The 17,662-nt window shown below is 36.5% G+C and overlaps 1 protein-coding gene and 1 long non-coding RNA gene across 3 annotated transcripts; one reads left to right on the forward strand and one right to left on the reverse strand.

Moving 5' to 3' along the window:
- Positions 1 to 5,802: 5,802 nt before the first annotated feature.
- Positions 5,803 to 6,845, reverse strand: LOC133850461 (uncharacterized). The gene is made up of 5 exons (XM_062286565.1): positions 6,752 to 6,845; positions 6,544 to 6,679; positions 6,365 to 6,455; positions 6,214 to 6,306; positions 5,803 to 6,149 (listed from the first exon to the last, which is right to left on the reverse strand). Exons 1-5 carry the CDS (start codon positions 6,841 to 6,843, stop codon positions 5,941 to 5,943), a joined length of 621 nt encoding a protein of 206 aa, XP_062142549.1. The 5' UTR covers positions 6,844 to 6,845; the 3' UTR covers positions 5,803 to 5,940.
- A 227-nt stretch (positions 6,846 to 7,072) lies between these two features.
- LOC133850462 (uncharacterized) lies at positions 7,073 to 16,993 on the forward strand. 2 transcript variants are annotated; one of them, XR_009895630.1, is made up of 3 exons: positions 7,073 to 7,200; positions 10,607 to 10,798; positions 16,648 to 16,993. It is a non-coding gene; the product is annotated as an uncharacterized LOC133850462 (long non-coding RNA). The 2 variants fall into 2 exon arrangements; XR_009895631.1 differs by having other exon boundaries at positions 10,607 to 10,703.
- Positions 16,994 to 17,662: the final 669 nt, after the last annotated feature.

The following is a 17,662-nucleotide window of genomic DNA, read 5'->3' on the forward strand; positions in this document are numbered from 1 at the left end:
TTTTATATATGTCTTTTGTTGTGCATAACTTATGAGAGAATGAAATAAAGACACAGCAGAACTTTAATTCAAATGTCAGCTAAAACTTTAATACACATAACATATGGCAAGAAGATTGCTTTAACTTTTGTTTGGGGTGCAACCAAAGTCACGTTCAGCTCGTTTGTTCTCTGTCCACGTGCTAAGCTTAAAGCTCTATTCTACTCTATTCTCTACTCTAGTCTATTTGCTGGCATCGCATAGCTGCTTTCGTTATCAGCAAAATATATTTGGCAATCAAATAAGTCGATATCATATATCAGCCATTGGGTAATCTGCATCGATTTTGGACAGCAGATAAACAAGTCCGTGAGTTTAATTGACAAAACAAAAGGCTTTCGGCTTTTGGATAGCAGCTGCTTCTTATCCTGATGAGCAGTAGCAGATGAAAAAAACGAAAAAAAGTGATTTGGGTTGGGGATGAAAGGAAGAGCTTTAACTAAATGCTGACCCCCACATCGAAGCCATCTTTGTGATTACGCTAAGAGCTGAGCATAAAGCGCATACATGCATATACTCGTATAGCATAGATAGTATTCTGTGACATAATAAATAAATTTAATCAATTGGCAACGCTTCCGCAGTTCCATTTTGGATTCACTTCAATGTCGATTTGAATTTTGGGTTTCCATCTGCTGCTGCTGCTTCGAAGTTCGAACCTATCTTGTGCTTCTTGCGAGTTGAAGATGATGTCGTTGTTTTTATTTTATTCTACTTTTATGGCGGCCACTGCTGATAGCTGAATGTTGGATGTTGCTGGTTGCTGCTTGCTGGCTGCTTGTTGCTGGTTGTCTCTTTTTTTGTGTGTCTCGCTTGCGAGTTCATATTTTGAATGTTTAGCGTTCATTTCTTTCAATTTTGTGCCTTTTATGTGCTTGCTGCCATTTGCTTATCGCCCTCTCTCGTCTTTTTTTGTTGTTGTGTTCTTTATAGATCGATTCTAGCTGCGTATACGCAATAAAACACACAATACGAAGATTACGTATACGCACGATAGGTAAAGTATAAACTTTGACACCGTTACACATATATGTATGTATTTATGAAACTTGTTCCTTATGACTTTGATTTGGCTGCTAGTAATTTAATTCCATCATTCATTCATTTCATTGACCCAATTCGAGGCAGCGAATACTAAGCGTATTTATTTCTATTTTATCTGTTATTTCTGCTATTTTCTTGTTCGACTTGTGCTGCAAAATTACTTTTACTTTTAGAACGAGTAACGAACACACACACACACTCATGCACATACAACTTAATACAACTTATGCTAATTGTGTGGAGCTGAATTTAAAATTAATGCGACATAAAAAATGCTGGCACACCGCAAAAGCGCGCTCAGAAAAAACGTTACTCGGAACAGTGGACAGACAAATTAACATATTTATGCGATTTATGCGAATGCGAAGCGCCTCTTCATTTCAATATCAAATCGCTTGTTGGATTCGATGCTTTTCCTGCAATTCAAAGTGCTAATTTTTTGCGCGCGCTCCACCTGCTTACAAAGTGGTTACAAACTTGGTTTGTTTTTCTTTCTTTCCTACTTGTTCAAGGACTGTTTGTAAATGAAATTTGTTTTGAATTTGCTTCCGCTTTTGGCATTTTATTGTAATTTTATTGCTTCGCTGTAGTGTGCTCGTAGATCGCTAAAAACCAGTTATTTATCTTGGACATGTCGCTACAAGTCTTTGATTCTGTATTTATAAATTACATTTTACATTCCATGACGACTTGAACTGCCTGCTAATGATGATGAGAGTTGTTTGGGTTTTGTTTGATTTCTTGGAAAACGCAGCTGCAGTGACTGTCTTAAAGCACACAAGATTCTACAGATTCCATGTGGCAAAAAAGAGAATAAATTGTTAGATGCATCTTAAAGTACATCGATCATTTAGCATACTATTTAAATTCCAACGAGATTCTTCTTTTTTATACTCATCAAAAACTATTGCTGATTAATTTGCTTAATTGATGCAAGAAAATAAAATAAAGTAAAGTCATATCTCAAACATAATCAGACTAAAATTAACCACTGCGCTGCGTTCATCGAACGTTTGCAGCTGAACAACAGAGAAAATAATGAAAAATAAATATTGAGAGAAAAAGAGAAAGCGGAAGAGAGCCGGCGGGAAGCGGGAAGGATAACTCAAAGAACAATACACAAATTAATCACCACCCACCACAGCCTGCAGCTGTCGGACTGTGATTCGTTTTTCTCCACAAAAATGCGACATTTAAAGCATTTTGCATAAAGCATTGCGAGCCACATAAATTTCATTGCGTATACGTAGTTTGTTGTGTTGCATCGCACAGAACAGACAGCAACTGCCACTGGCTCTCGCATGCTTTTTTAAATAATATTTATTTGTGCGACCCAAAAATGATGACGTTGTTCTTTTTCTCTGGCGGCCACTTTGCCTAGTTGCCTCAGTTGCCTCAGTTGGCAGACCGAGGACAAGCTGGCGGGTGTCGTTTTCAGTTTTCATGGCGCTGGCACAATGACAAATTACAAGTTGAAAGTTGAGTGAACTTTGTCACAATACTGTCCACTTTTTGGCAATGTTCCCTCGATTTCCCCAGTCGCTGTCTCTAGTCTCTCAGTCTTTCAGTCTCATGCCCTATCATATCTGTTGATGATGTCTTCTGTCTGCTGTCAGCTGCCGTTTACGATTTGAGACGCTGTCCAATCTTTCGCTCTCTCTCTCTCTCTCCCGCACTCTCTCTCTCTCTCTCGCACTCGCTGGGCTCGCTGCAGTGCGGATGGCCTATGAAATTGATGAGGCTTTTGTTGTTTGGCAAATGAGGCGCAGATAAGCGTCAACTTTGACGCCCTCTTCTTTCTTTTTGTTTTGGTATATTTGTTTTTATATTCTTGGTCTGCTGCTTTGCTTATCAACACACACAACACACACAGAAATTCGGTTCACTCAACACTCGCGCTGTTTTGCCTTCTTGAGCTTTTGACTTTTTGACTGTCACTTGAACCCAATGAACTCGCATTTCTTTTCTTGATTTCTTAAATGACACATTTGTGCGCATTACAGGCCATTCATTTCGAAGCATTTGACATTTTATTTAATATTTTGTAATCCATCTTTGCTCCAATTAGACCGTTTTTGTTCTTTGCCGAAACTTTGAAGTTTATTCCGTGCATTTGTGTATTCAATGCTTAATCAAAGTCAAATCTAAAATGCCAACAAACTGCATTGCAATTGCATTTCCCATTCTTTCCTTGAGGGCTCATTTGACTTGCAGATAAGTGAGGGAATCCCTGTGCCAGACTGCTCTGAATCCTCAGTGACAACACAGACAGCGCAGAGTTTGTGCTCCACTTTTCAGTGGCTTAACTTTCGTTTTCCTTTCCTTTCATTACATTTCATTTGTTTTGTGTGTTTTGTGTATCAAGTTAAACGAACTCTTACGGCTTTTGTTTTCTATTTCTATTTCTATTTCTATTTCCTGTATGACTGCTTTTGTTTCTTTCTAGTTTTTATAGTTAATCCGTCGCATCTTTGAGCGTCATTCATTCAATTTCGAAAATCTAGCAAAAATTCTAGTTTCGTTTTTTTCTTCTTTTGTTCTGCTGTTTTTCGTTTTTCATATTCTTTTTGTTTTATGCGCGACACGAGATGAGAGACGACAATGTTTATATTAAAATGGCAAAAGGAAGACCTTGATCTTTAGATTATCACATCAATAAATGGTATTTCTTGTTGTTGTTAGAGTTGTTGTTGTTGTCTATCAGTCATCGCCTCTTCGCATCTTTGTCGTCTTCTGCGTGGCCGCTTCCAAGTTGGTTTGCCAAAGCAGCAGCAACGACTACGAAAACGAAATTGAAATTGAAATTCTACATCTACGTCGTTGAGTCGACATCTTCGACCACCAGCAGCAGCAACAAATGGATGGAAACTGGTGAAACCAGTCAAACCGCCATCCGTGTCGAGTCCAAAAGAACTTCTTTGAACTAATTGTGAGTTGTCATGCGCAGAGAACTTAAGATAAACATTTGAAACATCAATACATCATTTGGCATTTCGAATGCAATTCTTCCGTTCATCTTCTATTTCGTTTCTCGCCTTAAAGTTTATGCTAATTTCTAGTATAAACGTAACTTTTTACGAGGGCGAGTTGTTTAGTCGCTTGTTACGTGATTACATTAAAAAATAACACAATTTGAACTTGAAATTACTGGAATGCGTCATGCATAAAGTCGCAACTTCATGAGCTGCCCTGCCATAAATATTTACACTGTAAATTACGTATACGCCTATTAAATTATATGTTTTATGAAATATCTCTGCTTAGTTAACACTTTCTATATTGAATTTATAATAAATTTCTTTAATACAAATTTAGTTTGGTTAGAGTATAGAAAATTCGTTTACTTTTATGCTACTAAATATTGAATCTATGTCTATAAAATGCACTGGCCATTAAATGGTTACAAAACGCATGAGAAGCGACAATTGAAACTGTTTTGAACAACAAATAGATCAAATTGTATAGAGTCAAGCATAAAACAATGAATCACAACTAAAACAAATACGAAATTAGTACGATAATTGTCCAAAATGCTTCTCAATTACGTGTGTAAAAACAATGATACAGTTGTCATTCGCATTAATGGAAAAATAATGAAATTTTGCTATACACAAAATGGCAAATAATCGAAACTTTTAAATATGTCAAAAGTTCAAAATAAAGCAAACATAAAATAAATGATGTTCGAACTAAAATTTAAATTTATAATCAAAAATGGGAAGGGAAGAATATTGCAATTAATAATTGAAGTTGTTGATATGTTTAATACTTAAAATGAAGTGAGTATGAAAGTGGAATATTCTAGTTAAAATATACATTTTTAAACAAACATGTTTCTACATAACATATATCTATGTTCGATTAAAGCTTTCAAATTCTCTGTCATTTCAGAGTATCTGCTATTCTTTTAAACCTTTCCCGAGCCATTATTTCCTTTCTGTACACAGCCAGCTTCATTAAGTCTCTGGCATTAAATGATGTACACAATGTTCAATAAAGTTAGTTTAGTGCCAACGATTAGCATTAAGTGCTTGCCACAATTGAAATTGAATTGCTGTCGAAGTAGGGTTCATATTGCAATTGTTATTGCTGTTTCTTGTTAGCCAATTCAGCAGCTGAAATCCGCTTGACAAAGACAATTATTAGATGGCCATGGCCCTGGCTCTGACTGTGACTGTGGCTGTGACTCTGGTTGTTGTTATCCCTTACGGACGAGGCACACCCACTCAATGAGGGATAATTGTGCGTTACGCATACGCCTGCGTGAGTTTGATTTTATTGCTTAGCCTCGGGACTAAAGCCAAATTGTGCGGCCAAAGCCATTTCAAGGGACGCACAAACCCACAGAACACGAAACTGAAGCCGAAGCCAAGGCAAAGAAAAGAACTAAAAGATAATTTTTGGGTTCACGGAAAGTTTTCTGGCGAACACGCTTACTCCTCGCTTCTCACTCCCCGAATCATCGCCCATTTCACTCCCCACTTCTCGCCCACTCAACACTCAACAGAGCGATGCTCACAAATTGATTTGGTGCCTTTTGTGGGCGGGCATTCAAAGTGCCCGGCCACGGGCATCATTCATTAATGCCGCCTTGTCAATGCCAGGATATAGTAAACAGCATTCAGAGCGACAGAGCAGACTTCCAGCCATATGTGGCACATTGTAATCAATTGGCTGAAACTGCCACAGTAATTGATTTCGGGTGGTCAACAATGCTAATTAAGTTGGCCAGTGCGCCATTATACGATTTCCTCAATTTTATTATTCATTGTGTTGTGCGATTCCATAACATTTCTATGGCAATTTATGTAACAACAATTAATTCATACTTCGATTAATTAACGACAACGACATCACTTAGTCTCCTGGTCGATTGAAAGGTGCTTGAAAATTTTTGGGTCGCAGACCAGTTTCGATTTTCAATTGATACCATTCGAAGCAAAATGCTTCCGACTTGAGCCAGTCGAGGGTATCGAGAGGAAACTTTACCTTCTCCAAGAAGTCGACGGCTTCCTTTATGGTCGATGCCATCGGAGTTCGAGTGCGTGTTAGCATACGCAGTTTAACTATGAAAAGATTTAAAGTTTGAACTTATTTCAAATCATTTCTTTTCCATTTTATGCTACTCACTATTCCACTTGTCCTTTTTCTGAACATAATTACAGGAATACGTAATTGTCAGACTCTTATAGTTAGTGTACAGAATGTTTGTATCAAAGTAGGCTAGATTACGAGTGACATTAGGGAATATTTGCTTCACTTGATAAATGCGTTTACTCACTGGTATTGCGAACATTGTAAGAGGCACAACGTCGCTGATAGTCACGAAAAGGCAACGGAGTTGTGGCATAAGCATACCAATAACCCAGCAGCTGCAAATGGAAATTGGTATGAAAAACTGTCGAGAAAATAAAGCAAAACATTTCCTGAGCAAAAAGTGTGACTAAAGCAAAAATTAACCTTGTTTTTCTTGACATTCTTCATGATGGGCATATCGGGGCAGACATCTACATTCAGTTTACTTGTAATTGAAGTTTCGAATGTCCTGCGTTGTGCGCACACAGACGATGCCGTGGATAGCAAAAGTAGAAAGAAACTAAAAGGATAGTAAAATGGAAAACCGATGAATAGATAGACAAGAAGTGAAAAATTTGAGAATAAAACTCACGCTCCATAGCGAAGCATACTGCTCGAGTGACTAATTCCACCTCGAGTTGGGTGCATTAACAAACAATAAGCAGCAATTGTAAAGCAAAGCATTCTAATTCAATTAGCTTCCGTTCAATTACAGCACATCTTTGAGATCATTAGATTCGCAATTACTTTGCAGCTGATTCACCAGCTTCGCGATCACTGTGATTTGCTGCGCTTCACATTCAGCTGCAGCTTAGAGCTTTAGCTGTGATTGATTTGTCACGGTCATGGTCAAGGTTTTTTTGTTTTTCTGTATACGAAATAGTTTCCTGTTTGGCAACTGAATAGTTTCGCTAAATATTTCACTCGCAACGAGTCTTCGTGGCTCGCCTATTGTTGCTACTAATTTGCACTTAAATTCCCTGCAATGTGAAAAGTCAATCTTGCAGCAAGTGTCGATGGCTTTGATTCCGTTGAATTAATGTAATTATGCATTCAAAATACAGAAAACTATAGTACATACAATATACTATAATATATAAAAAATACTAAAATGTATAAAATATACTATAACTATAAAATATAGTATATACAATATACTATAATAAAAAAATATATATACTATAATAAAACACGGTATATACAGTTAACTATAACAAATACTATATACTATATTTAGTATTTAATATACAATATTCTATAAAATATATTTATACTATATTTAAGTATATTTGAACTGATGTAATGACGCATTCAAAATACAATGAAATATAGTATATAGAATATACTTTAATATACTATATACAATAAACTACATTTAAGTGCATTCGAACTAATGTAATTACGCATTGAAAAATAATATATACAGTATATTATATTTAAGTGCGTTTGACAGTTTTTTACATTACGCATACGCAATGTGGGTCAATTCGTTAAGGGTTATTCTTCTGACTCAGCTGCAGTGATTCTCAAGTGCTTCTCATTATATACTATATGCATTATATATATTATTTAGTTTATCGACTCGGTTGTGTTTTTTTTTTGGCCATTTTACACAACAATTATGCACGTAACAGTCGTAAACGTCTCGCCTCGCCTCGTCTCGCCCCGTTCCCCCCTGAAGCGGTTGAAAATCACAGCAGCTCGACATCTGATGATTTATTCAATTTGTGCTATGAAGCGTAAACTTTTTGTTTGCCTGTTGCCATTTGCTCTGCTGCTGCCGTTGCTGTTGCTGTTGCCATTCTATGGAAGCGGAAGTTCGTTGTGTGAATCTATCGCAGCGAGTCGTGGCCCCCAATTGCAACCCGCCAGTTGCCCTCTGGCCCCTTAACGTTCATTTCACTTTAAATGGCTTTTCCACATGCTGTTGCTACTGCTGTGTTGACGTTGACAGTTTGCGCTGCATATCATTGAGAGCTTGGAACACGATACAAGCACTTTACCACTTTGAAGACACAAAATCAGCGGGAAATCTGACAGAGCAACAAAAGCTCAGACAGGAAGAAGAAAGCACAAAAGAGTGAATGATAAAAGAGAGCATTTTATTAACAATAGCTAGAGGGTATCCACTAGTCGCATATACTATTTGAATATTGCGTATTTTGCATTATTCACTAAATATTATTTAACCAAATGGAAAGTTATGAAAGTAAACTTATGTTGTCAACTTCCTTTTGCTATATTAAGGCAGACGTGCTAGACGCCACTGTTAACAGTCACTGCCAAGTGTTGAGAGTGGATCATAAAGGAGTGCATTCTATTAAGAATAGCTGCAGGGTATCAACTAGTCGCATAAAATATTGAAATATTGAATCTTTTATTTAACCAAATGGAAAACTTATGTTGCCAACTTCCCTTAAGCAGACACTCTCATTGAGACGCCACTGTTAACAGTCACTGCCAAGTGTGGAGAGTGGATAATAAAGGAGAGCATTCTATTAACAATAGCTGCAGGGTATCCACTAGTCGCATAAAATATTGAAATATTGAATCTTTTATTTAACCAAATGGAAAATTTATGTTGCCAACTTTTCTTAAGCAGACACTCTCATAGAGACGCCACTGTTAACAGTCACTGCCAAGTGTGGAGAGTGGATAATAAAAGAGAGCATTCTATTAACAATTGCTGCAGGGTATCAACTAGTCGCATAAAATATTGAAATATTGAATCTTTTATTAAACTTATGTCGCCAACTTCCCTTAAGCAGACACTCTCATAGAGACGCCACTGTTAACAGTCACAGCCAAGTGTTGATTGGGTATCTTTGCGTCGAGCCCTTGAGCAAACTTCTTCAGAAATTAACCCAGCCAAGCATCCAGTTTATAAGTGTGCTTTACCCCTATTTAATTTTGCGCGAAAAACAAACTTTTAATTCCAGAAAGTTCCAGCGAGAAGAAGAAGAATAAGATGCCAATGCCAAGTTGAATGCTTGTTGCACACACACTTTGACACTTGGCGAATTTATTGCTTTTGTTGTGAAATATTACAAACAAATTACAGTTGTTTTTCACGACTCCCACAATGATGCGATGCTGTCAGATAAAATGACCAAAATTACGACACTTTCTGCCTGCATTCAGTTTGTTTGTTTTACGAGAGTTTCAGCAACAAAAAAAAAGTTGTGCAACGAAAATTAGCTAATTGCAGTTCAATTTTACTTTGCGACTTTTCTTCGACTTGCACTTGGCAAGTGTGAAACAAAGTTTTTTTTGGCCATAATCGAGATAGGTGTTTAATTGGTAACGCCCTATAACTGATTGCTGACGGAGAGCATAAACCGTTGCAAGTTTATTTTTTGCGCATTTAATTTTTATGCGTTACTCTGCACGTTCCCTGCCGAAGGGCAAAACGTGCCGCAAAAGGCGTTGAAATTATGATTTCACTTTGGGGCGGAAGAACGAAAGAGATAATGGCAAGTGAAACTTGGCAGCTTTAAGAGCTTATTTTGGGAATACATAAGTTGAAAATTTCATTTAGAATAGAGTATCAAATAATAAAAATAATAATTGAAACAGGAATTAAATTAAAACAAATAAGAAAGCTGCATATTTTAAAAATATACCAAATTAATTTACTAAAAATACTAAAATATATCGCGAAAGATATTTTTGGTATACAGATATAGTAGTACATTCAAAATATTAAAATAATTGTTCTAAGATAAATTCAATTAAAACAAATAAGAAAGCTACATATTTTAAAAATATACCAAATTAATATACTAAAAATACTAATATATACCGAAGGGGAATTTTTGGTATATCAATGAATTCAAGATGAATTCTATAAAAGCAGGAAGCTACATATTTTAAAAATATACCGAATTAATATACTAAAAATACCAAGGCTATTTCGATATAGTATTACATTTAAAAAAACAAGTAAGAAAAAATAAAATTTAGAAAATATACCAAATTAATATTAAAAAAAATATATTAACTTATACCGAAAGTAATATTTGGTATATCGTTAAAGTACTAATTTAAAAATATACCATAGAGTACAATATATACCTTAGACGTATCATTAATAACTTCTACAATTTTTATCCAATCGCAAACAAATTCTCGGGAATCATAATTACTGTTGTTTTTATTGTATGTGACAAAATTGTACATAAATAAATAACTACAACAAATTTCTAAGTCTTTTTCAGTACATAAACAGTATATTTCCTAATTATTCTTCTACTGGAAATACTGAGGAATTCCCTTTATTATTAAATAACACTGATAATACTACAAAGAAATGTATAATTTAATTGAATAATGAAGATAATTCTTATGCATTGTCCGAGAACAATTGATACTATAATTAACTGACGATGAGAATTATTCTTCTCATTCATTGTTAACAACAAAAACAACGACAATTTTTTTCTTGCAGTTTCTTCGAATGTAAAATGCATGGTAATCGATGTCTGAAAATTGATATAATTGTAAAATAATTGCTACAATCAATAATTCAGTTGGCACAGCTTAAGGTAAGTTAATCCCATGTCTAGCTCTTTTAGCTTCCTGGAATCAATGCACAATGGTTGTTGGCTGATGGAATATTGATATTATAGTTAAGCTTTAGGTAAGTTAATCCCTAGTTAAGGTTCTCAGTGTGCAGTGAAAATGGGAATACGTGGAAGTTAAGTTGACTGGCAGCTACTTTGCAACATTTGGACAAATTTGCAACGACAAAGTGGCAGACAATGTGTTGGCCGTATAAATTTCATTAATGCCAGTTAAATTAATTACTGTCAACACATGCGAGGAGATGCCAGTAATAACAACAACAACAAGAACAACAACTGCGAATCGCAGACGCAGTCGCAAAAACAAAAGCAGGCCAAAGAGCTGAGAAGAGGCGTCGTCAAGGCAAAGACTGCAGAGAGGAGGGTGAAGCGGTGGCTAGCTGGACACCGTCGAGCGTGTAGCGAGCATAAACACAAAGTCATAAAGTTTTTACACAAAAGCATTTAATTTTATTGCATTTTTCGGGGCAGCAAGCAGTCTGGGGCACTGGAAACTGAGAACTGAGAACTCGAAGAACTGCGAACTGAGAACAGTGAAAACTGTGAACTGCAAAACTGTATTGTGTTAGTGGCTCCCGTTTGGGTGTTTTTGCGATGTTTGTGGGGGGGAGGTCATGGCATGGTCTGCCGGACAGATGGGGGCCAACTTAATTTGGTGCAAATCAAGCAAAACTGCAACAGCAGCCGGCGACGAGGTCGTCGTTGACGCGAAACTAGCTCGCCAAAAAACTTTTGCACAATGCGAGGCAACTTTTGATTATGCTGCCTGTAAACTGACTCACTCACTCACAGACTGACTGACTGACTGACTGACTGACTGACTGCATGACTGACAAGCTGAGTGACCAACTGCCCACTGTACTCACTTTGCTCATGTGCGCCTCGCGCTGACGTCAGATGAGAAAAAAAAGCCAACAAAGTTCCAACATGCAGTCAGAGATCTTCGTCTTGTTGCAAAGCACTTTGTTGTTGTTTTGATTTTGCAGCCGCCTGTTAATGTGAATTATGCGTAATGGAAAATTTGAAAGCTACGTATACGTAATATGCCAATAAATGGAACAGCAGCAATGCTAAAATTGCAATAATGTAAGTAGAGAGATAAAAGTGGATATATAGAAATTGGGGTTAACAGGCATGACAAATGGTCTCAAATAGTATTCAAATGTGTTGTCCAGCTGCGTTGACTAGTCTATAGTACAAGCTTCCTCCCTTTTTCGACTGGTTATTATCTACAGGGTATGCGTCGTTGACCAGCTGTCGCATCCTAAACATCACATTCTTATGGTTGGTCCCCAATGCCAAGGAATGCAGCAATAAAAAGGAACTCCACTCCTTCTTCTCTGTTTCTGCTGTCGTCTGTCGCACACACAAAGTACACTAGCATATGCTGGGACATCTAACCTCTAACCCCCGACCTGCTCACACTCTCACACACACAACCACCCCACGCATCTTTCTCTAGCAATTTTACTTTAGTCAGTGGGCGACGAATAGATGGAAAGAGAGCGACCGACCGAGTTTGGGGCTGAGAATTATAGTAGGTAGGACATGGCCCATGGCATATGTCTGGCATGCTCATTAGGGGGCACAGCGTGGCGTGGCTAATGTGGCAACAAGCAGCAGCATCAGCATCAGCAGCAACAGTAGCAACAGCAGCAACAGTGGCAACAGAAGCTGGAAATGCCCTCGGGGTCGGCTGATTTTCATTTGACTTTGCCAAAGCGCGCTTCTTTTATTCTTATTTTTTGTATTTTTATTTCTGCCCTGCCTCTGCCTCTGCTGCTGTTTCTATTTCTCTTTCGCACACTTTCAACTTTTATGCTCTCATTTCGTTTTTTTTTCGTCATCGTCGTCGTCACTTTTATTGTTTTGTTTTCACTGCGGCGGCCGTCAACAAATTCTATGTTTGTTGTTATTGTTGTTTTGGGTAATTCAATTTGCTGCCACAATTTTCATTTTTGGGCAAATTTCAAATGTTGCAGCAGCAGAGGACCTGAATGGAACCCAACTTGCTCTCAAACTCGTTCCATTTCATGCACAATTTGTTTAGCTTTTATTTTTATTTTGCCGCATTGTTAAATTTAACCTTAACATTGGCTTCGTTTAGACTGCCCAACAAAAATTGTACGCAAAAATAAAACCGAACATTTCATCTAACTGCCAGATGAGTCAATTTGCCGTTAGGGTTGCCATCACACAACGCTGCACAACTCTGTGCGCTGATAACTAACAGAAGAACAAGCTTAGTTCTGCTTAAGTTACAAAACCAAAGAGCGCGTAACTTTGCATTAAGCAAAGAGAGCGAAGCATGCTTTTGCTCTTTGCATTCGCATGACGCTCTTTGCGCTGCTGCCGATAACAGCGCAGCGCTCTGTTAGTAACATCGCTGTTAACAGCGGCCACTGCAGTGGACGTTAACATTGTGAAGCAGCTGTTATCGTCTGCTGTCAAATTGTGTAGAAAATTTTAATTTTCCCCAGAGTCACATTTGCCTCATTGGCTTGCTTGGCAATTTTTGTATTTTTGTTTTTCGTCTTGTTTTCGAATGTGTTTTCTTGTGTGCATTCGGACTTGGACGTGCTTGTTAACAAGTGCGTGTGAATTGCTCTTTTAACCTGAATAATTTCCATTTCTATATAGCACAATTTGTGTATATATAAGTGTGCATACATATATAGTAAACGTGGATAATATGACATGCAAATGCTGCAGTCTGCATTCAACTTTGTTGACTCAACTGGAAGGCTGGCGACATTGTCGCATCAATCATGCCGCACAACTATTAAAGCCCGCAAATTGCATTAAGAACTGACAAGGGGCGGAGAGTGGGGGGCGGGGCGACAGTCGATGGAGTGACGACTGCACTGACCATGTGGGAGTCTAGCGAACTGAGAAGCTTCATGCATTCGCATGTGGGAGTTACTTTATTATTTGTGCATTATATATGTACTATGATGATTATTTTATTTCAATGAGTTTTCCCCCCAAAATCTGAAATCTCGTAGAATAAATGATTTGCAAATTGCATTTGCCACTGCCACATGCCACATGCGGCGTTGCAAGCTGCTTGTCGATTCAAATATTCATTAATTTTGCACATTTTGTTTTCACATTCATTCTATGTGTAGAAAATGGGAAAACGGATGAAAGGATTTGAGCTTAAGAAATCATTGAAATGCAATTCGAAATGTTGGCAATGGAAATGAGTTTAATGAAAGCAAAAAGTTTACTATAGAAATAAGTGAGATTGTGAAGAGGATTGTTAAGTTTGCTAAAATTCAACACAACATATTGCAGCTTATTTTCTAATTTGACATTGCTTACTTCATTAGATTATAAATTAATAAAAAATAATGAATGTGCATATTTGAATAAAGAAATTAAGCATTCCATACTCATTACATTTAATACTCCAGGATATCTTAGAGTCTACTACAATTGAGTATTGTAATTTCTTACTCTTCACTTTCCGACTTATTCTCCACCTACATTTGTAAACAAATAGCCACAGCATTTTTTTTTTGGCAGCCATTCAAAATGCACATTGCTAAATGGATAAACAATTATTTGATATTTGTTGTTGATGTTTTTGCTGCTTGCTGCAGAGAAGATCTGCAATACGCTGCGTATACGTTACGGATTGCGCCGAAGGCTGAAACACAACAAACAGCCGCAAAATCAAAAGGGGAAAATGTGCATTTATTGCCAAAGCAGGCCAACACGCCTCAGAAATAACCTTTTTTCTTTTATGCTTTATCCTTTTTCTCTGGCAATTTCAAGTAGAAATTGAAGCTTTTTACCGTTTGCCTAAGGTAGACCACAACACAATGCTTTGTTTGTCTTGTTTCTTGTGTTGTTCTTATTGTAATTGTTGTTGTTGTTGATGTTGTTGTTGTTCTGTCTGCTTTTTTGAGCAGCCATTCAAACGTGATTTAGGATTTTTGTATGTGTGCTATTGAACACGTCGACATAGCAATTGAATGTTTGATTTATTGAGCGTAATCTTTGCAGTTGAGAATTGCTCGATAAAACGAAATAAGAACAATCAATGCCAAACGCCAAAGACGAAGGACGAAAAGAGCTGAAAACCTTTTAGGCTAAGCAGGTATTTACTTGAATTCTTGAAACCTCCTCAATGGCCTTATCAGCTGCCAAGTGAAATTGTTACCTCTTTTTGTTAAAGGCAACATGTAGAAGACGTAAAGTCCAGTTTAGTGCCAGTTTAGAGGAGCACTAAGGGTTGATTAGCCAGGACTGACAGCGCTTTTATTCTATCATTTATCACTCAAGTTGAACTAATACTTTGAGAAGCATTTCTGTCGCGATGCTGTTTACTAAGAGCTGCAAGTTGAGGATTGATTATGGCAAACTCTAGAAAAGTCAATGGAATTGGGTACAATGCACTTTTTTGCCCGTTCACAGTTGTCAACTTGTGTCACTAACAAAAAATGATGCACACATCTACAATACTCTATTAAAACAAGTCTATAATAAGTCAAGATACTAAACTTGACTTGAAGAACTGGAAAATTATCTTTATTCAATTCTGTATTGAATTTTCGATTGTATTCAGTATAAAATATTATATTATTATAAGTGGTTTATAATAAGTCAAGATATTAAACTTGACTTGAGAAAAAGAACTAGAAAATAATCTGTATTCAATTCTGTAGAGTATATAATTTTCTATTCTATTCTGTATAGTAAATTCTATTATTATAAGTAGTCTATAATAATTTTCTGTATAGTATATTATTTTTTGTTTTATTCTGTGTAGTGTATTATATTATTGCACGTAGTTTAAAATAATGCAAGTTTATTCTATTCTCTGTAGTATTCTTCTAGTAATATATACTACCATATTTAGTATTCTTGGTTAGAATTATAATTATAAAAATATTGGAAAAATTGCTGTATTCTATTCTGTAAAGTATACAATTTTCTATTCTATTCCGTATAGTAGTATATTCAAGTTTAGTATATTGAGAAAAATATTGAAAAGTTCTCAGTATTCTAATCTGTGTACTATATTCTTCTAGTAGTATATTCTACTAAAACTTGTATTCTTGGTTAGTATTATAATTATAAAAATATTGGAAAATTTGCATATATTCTCACAGTAGTGTATTCTACTAACTTTTGTATTCTTGGTTAGTGTTATAACGCAAATACATTAGAGAGAAATAAGAAGCATGCTGAAAAATAAGAAGCAATATTCGAGTCTTTCTAATTCGAATAATAGGCACAAGACGTTGCTTGTGTTTCTAATAGGAGTGGGTGTTGATGTATGTGTTAATGACAAGTGTTTTCGTGTTTCAACGTTTGTATGTGCCGCGTAATGACAGGGATGTCGATGAGTATAATGACAACATCAATGCTACTACTGATGATGATGCTTGCCTGGCTGACTAACAGTAAAGGCTAAGAGGACTACGTGGGTGGGATGGCAACACACATACATACATACATATATAGCACAACATACAGCATACAACATAGTTGTGAATGGAAGAGCACTTTGGTAGCTTGTCACGGGCGTCAGCTTAAAGTGCTTGTTAGGCGCTTTTCTTTTGGCGTGTCTCGTTGTGTTGTTGTCGTTGTCGTTGTTGTTGTCGTCGTCTATTTTGCTATTCGTTTGCACCATTGATGATGCTGTCAATGCGAAATTGAGCTTCCAGCATAAACACGTTGTCGCCAAAATGACACGCGTGAGTGCTCACGCACGAGCGAACACGATGGCTCTCTGCACTTCTTCTTCATACGATGTGTTCATTTTACAGTTTGATTCAGCTTGAATCAATTCATTTATATTATTTGTTTTGTGCTCTTTTGCTCACTGCTGATTTATTGTTTGATTCTTTGTTTGTTATTTATGCTATTTATTACTGCTCTGCTCATATTTCAGCTTGCAGAGGGCGCCACCTTAATCGTTATCGCTTTGCCATCGAACCAAACCTCTGTTGGCCCATTGAATGACCCGCCCAACTCTGACGTTTGCTGCTGTTTCAGTTGATGTTGCTGCTGCCTGTTTCCCTGAGGTGATTTTGCAAGATTTGTCTGACGTGACGACTGCTGGGAGAAGTGCTCGAGAAACTAATTTCTTCAAATCAAATGTTGAGCAAAAAGTAAAAGTGTATTGCAATCAATGCTTATGCAAGTAATGGCTCTGATAAATGTACTTGCTATTTCGAATTGCAAAAAATTCAAAATTTATACACAATTTTGTTAAGCATAGAATTTCATTTCAATACATTTTTTGATATTTGAGTAACATTGTTCTTTTGACAATAAAGCAAAGGGAAATAAAGAAGATTGCAATGGTTATGGAGTAGTCATAAGCGAAGAAAATTTGAAAATATTCACTAAATTAGAATCTTTATTCAAGTATTGTTATCTTATTTTTGAATTTAGCAACATTCCAAAAAATATAATTGCTTTTCTTCGCATTGATATGATTTTAAACACATCCTTTAGGTAAAAACACAAATCAATATTCTGTATTCTGCTCTTTTAAATTTTCAAACTTTGCTTAAAGAGTTTTATCAATATTTCAATCAGAGTAAAAAATATGAACGCATTTACTCACCTTAGAAGGCAGCCACGTTTTCTTTTGTTTCCTTTCTCCTATGGCATTCAATCGCTGTCCTGTAAGCAAATAGAACAAATACAATTAAAGACTATCAACAGCATTTGCCACATTTAGTATTAATATGATCTCTCATTTATAAATAATGTTATTTATTTATTTAGACGCCTGTCAGGAGACAAATGTGTCAGCCATTTGGGACGACGATTTTGCATCTTTAGTTGCGCACCCGAACTGCGTTGAGTTGAGTTCAAGCCAGAATGTTAATAAGAAGCACTTAGGATACGCACAACTGAAGCTCAAGTAGCGCAAAATTCATTTGAAATGCAAATGA

The sequence above is a fragment of the Drosophila sulfurigaster genome, chromosome 2L, assembly GCF_023558435.1.
Source record: "Drosophila sulfurigaster albostrigata strain 15112-1811.04 chromosome 2L, ASM2355843v2, whole genome shotgun sequence".
Taxonomy (NCBI): Eukaryota; Metazoa; Arthropoda; class Insecta; order Diptera; family Drosophilidae; genus Drosophila; species Drosophila sulfurigaster.

Coding starts and splice junctions, on each gene's coding strand:
- LOC133850461 (XM_062286565.1), bottom strand. CDS start 6,843: ATGCTTTGCTTTACAATTGCTGCTTATTGTTTGTTAATGCACCCAACT. Junction 6,680..6,751: donor AGTATGCTTCGCTATGGAGC/GTGAGTTTTATT, acceptor CTATCCTTTTAG/TTTCTTTCTACTTTTGCTAT. Junction 6,150..6,213: donor GAAAAAGGACAAGTGGAATA/GTGAGTAGCATA, acceptor ATCTTTTCATAG/TTAAACTGCGTATGCTAACA.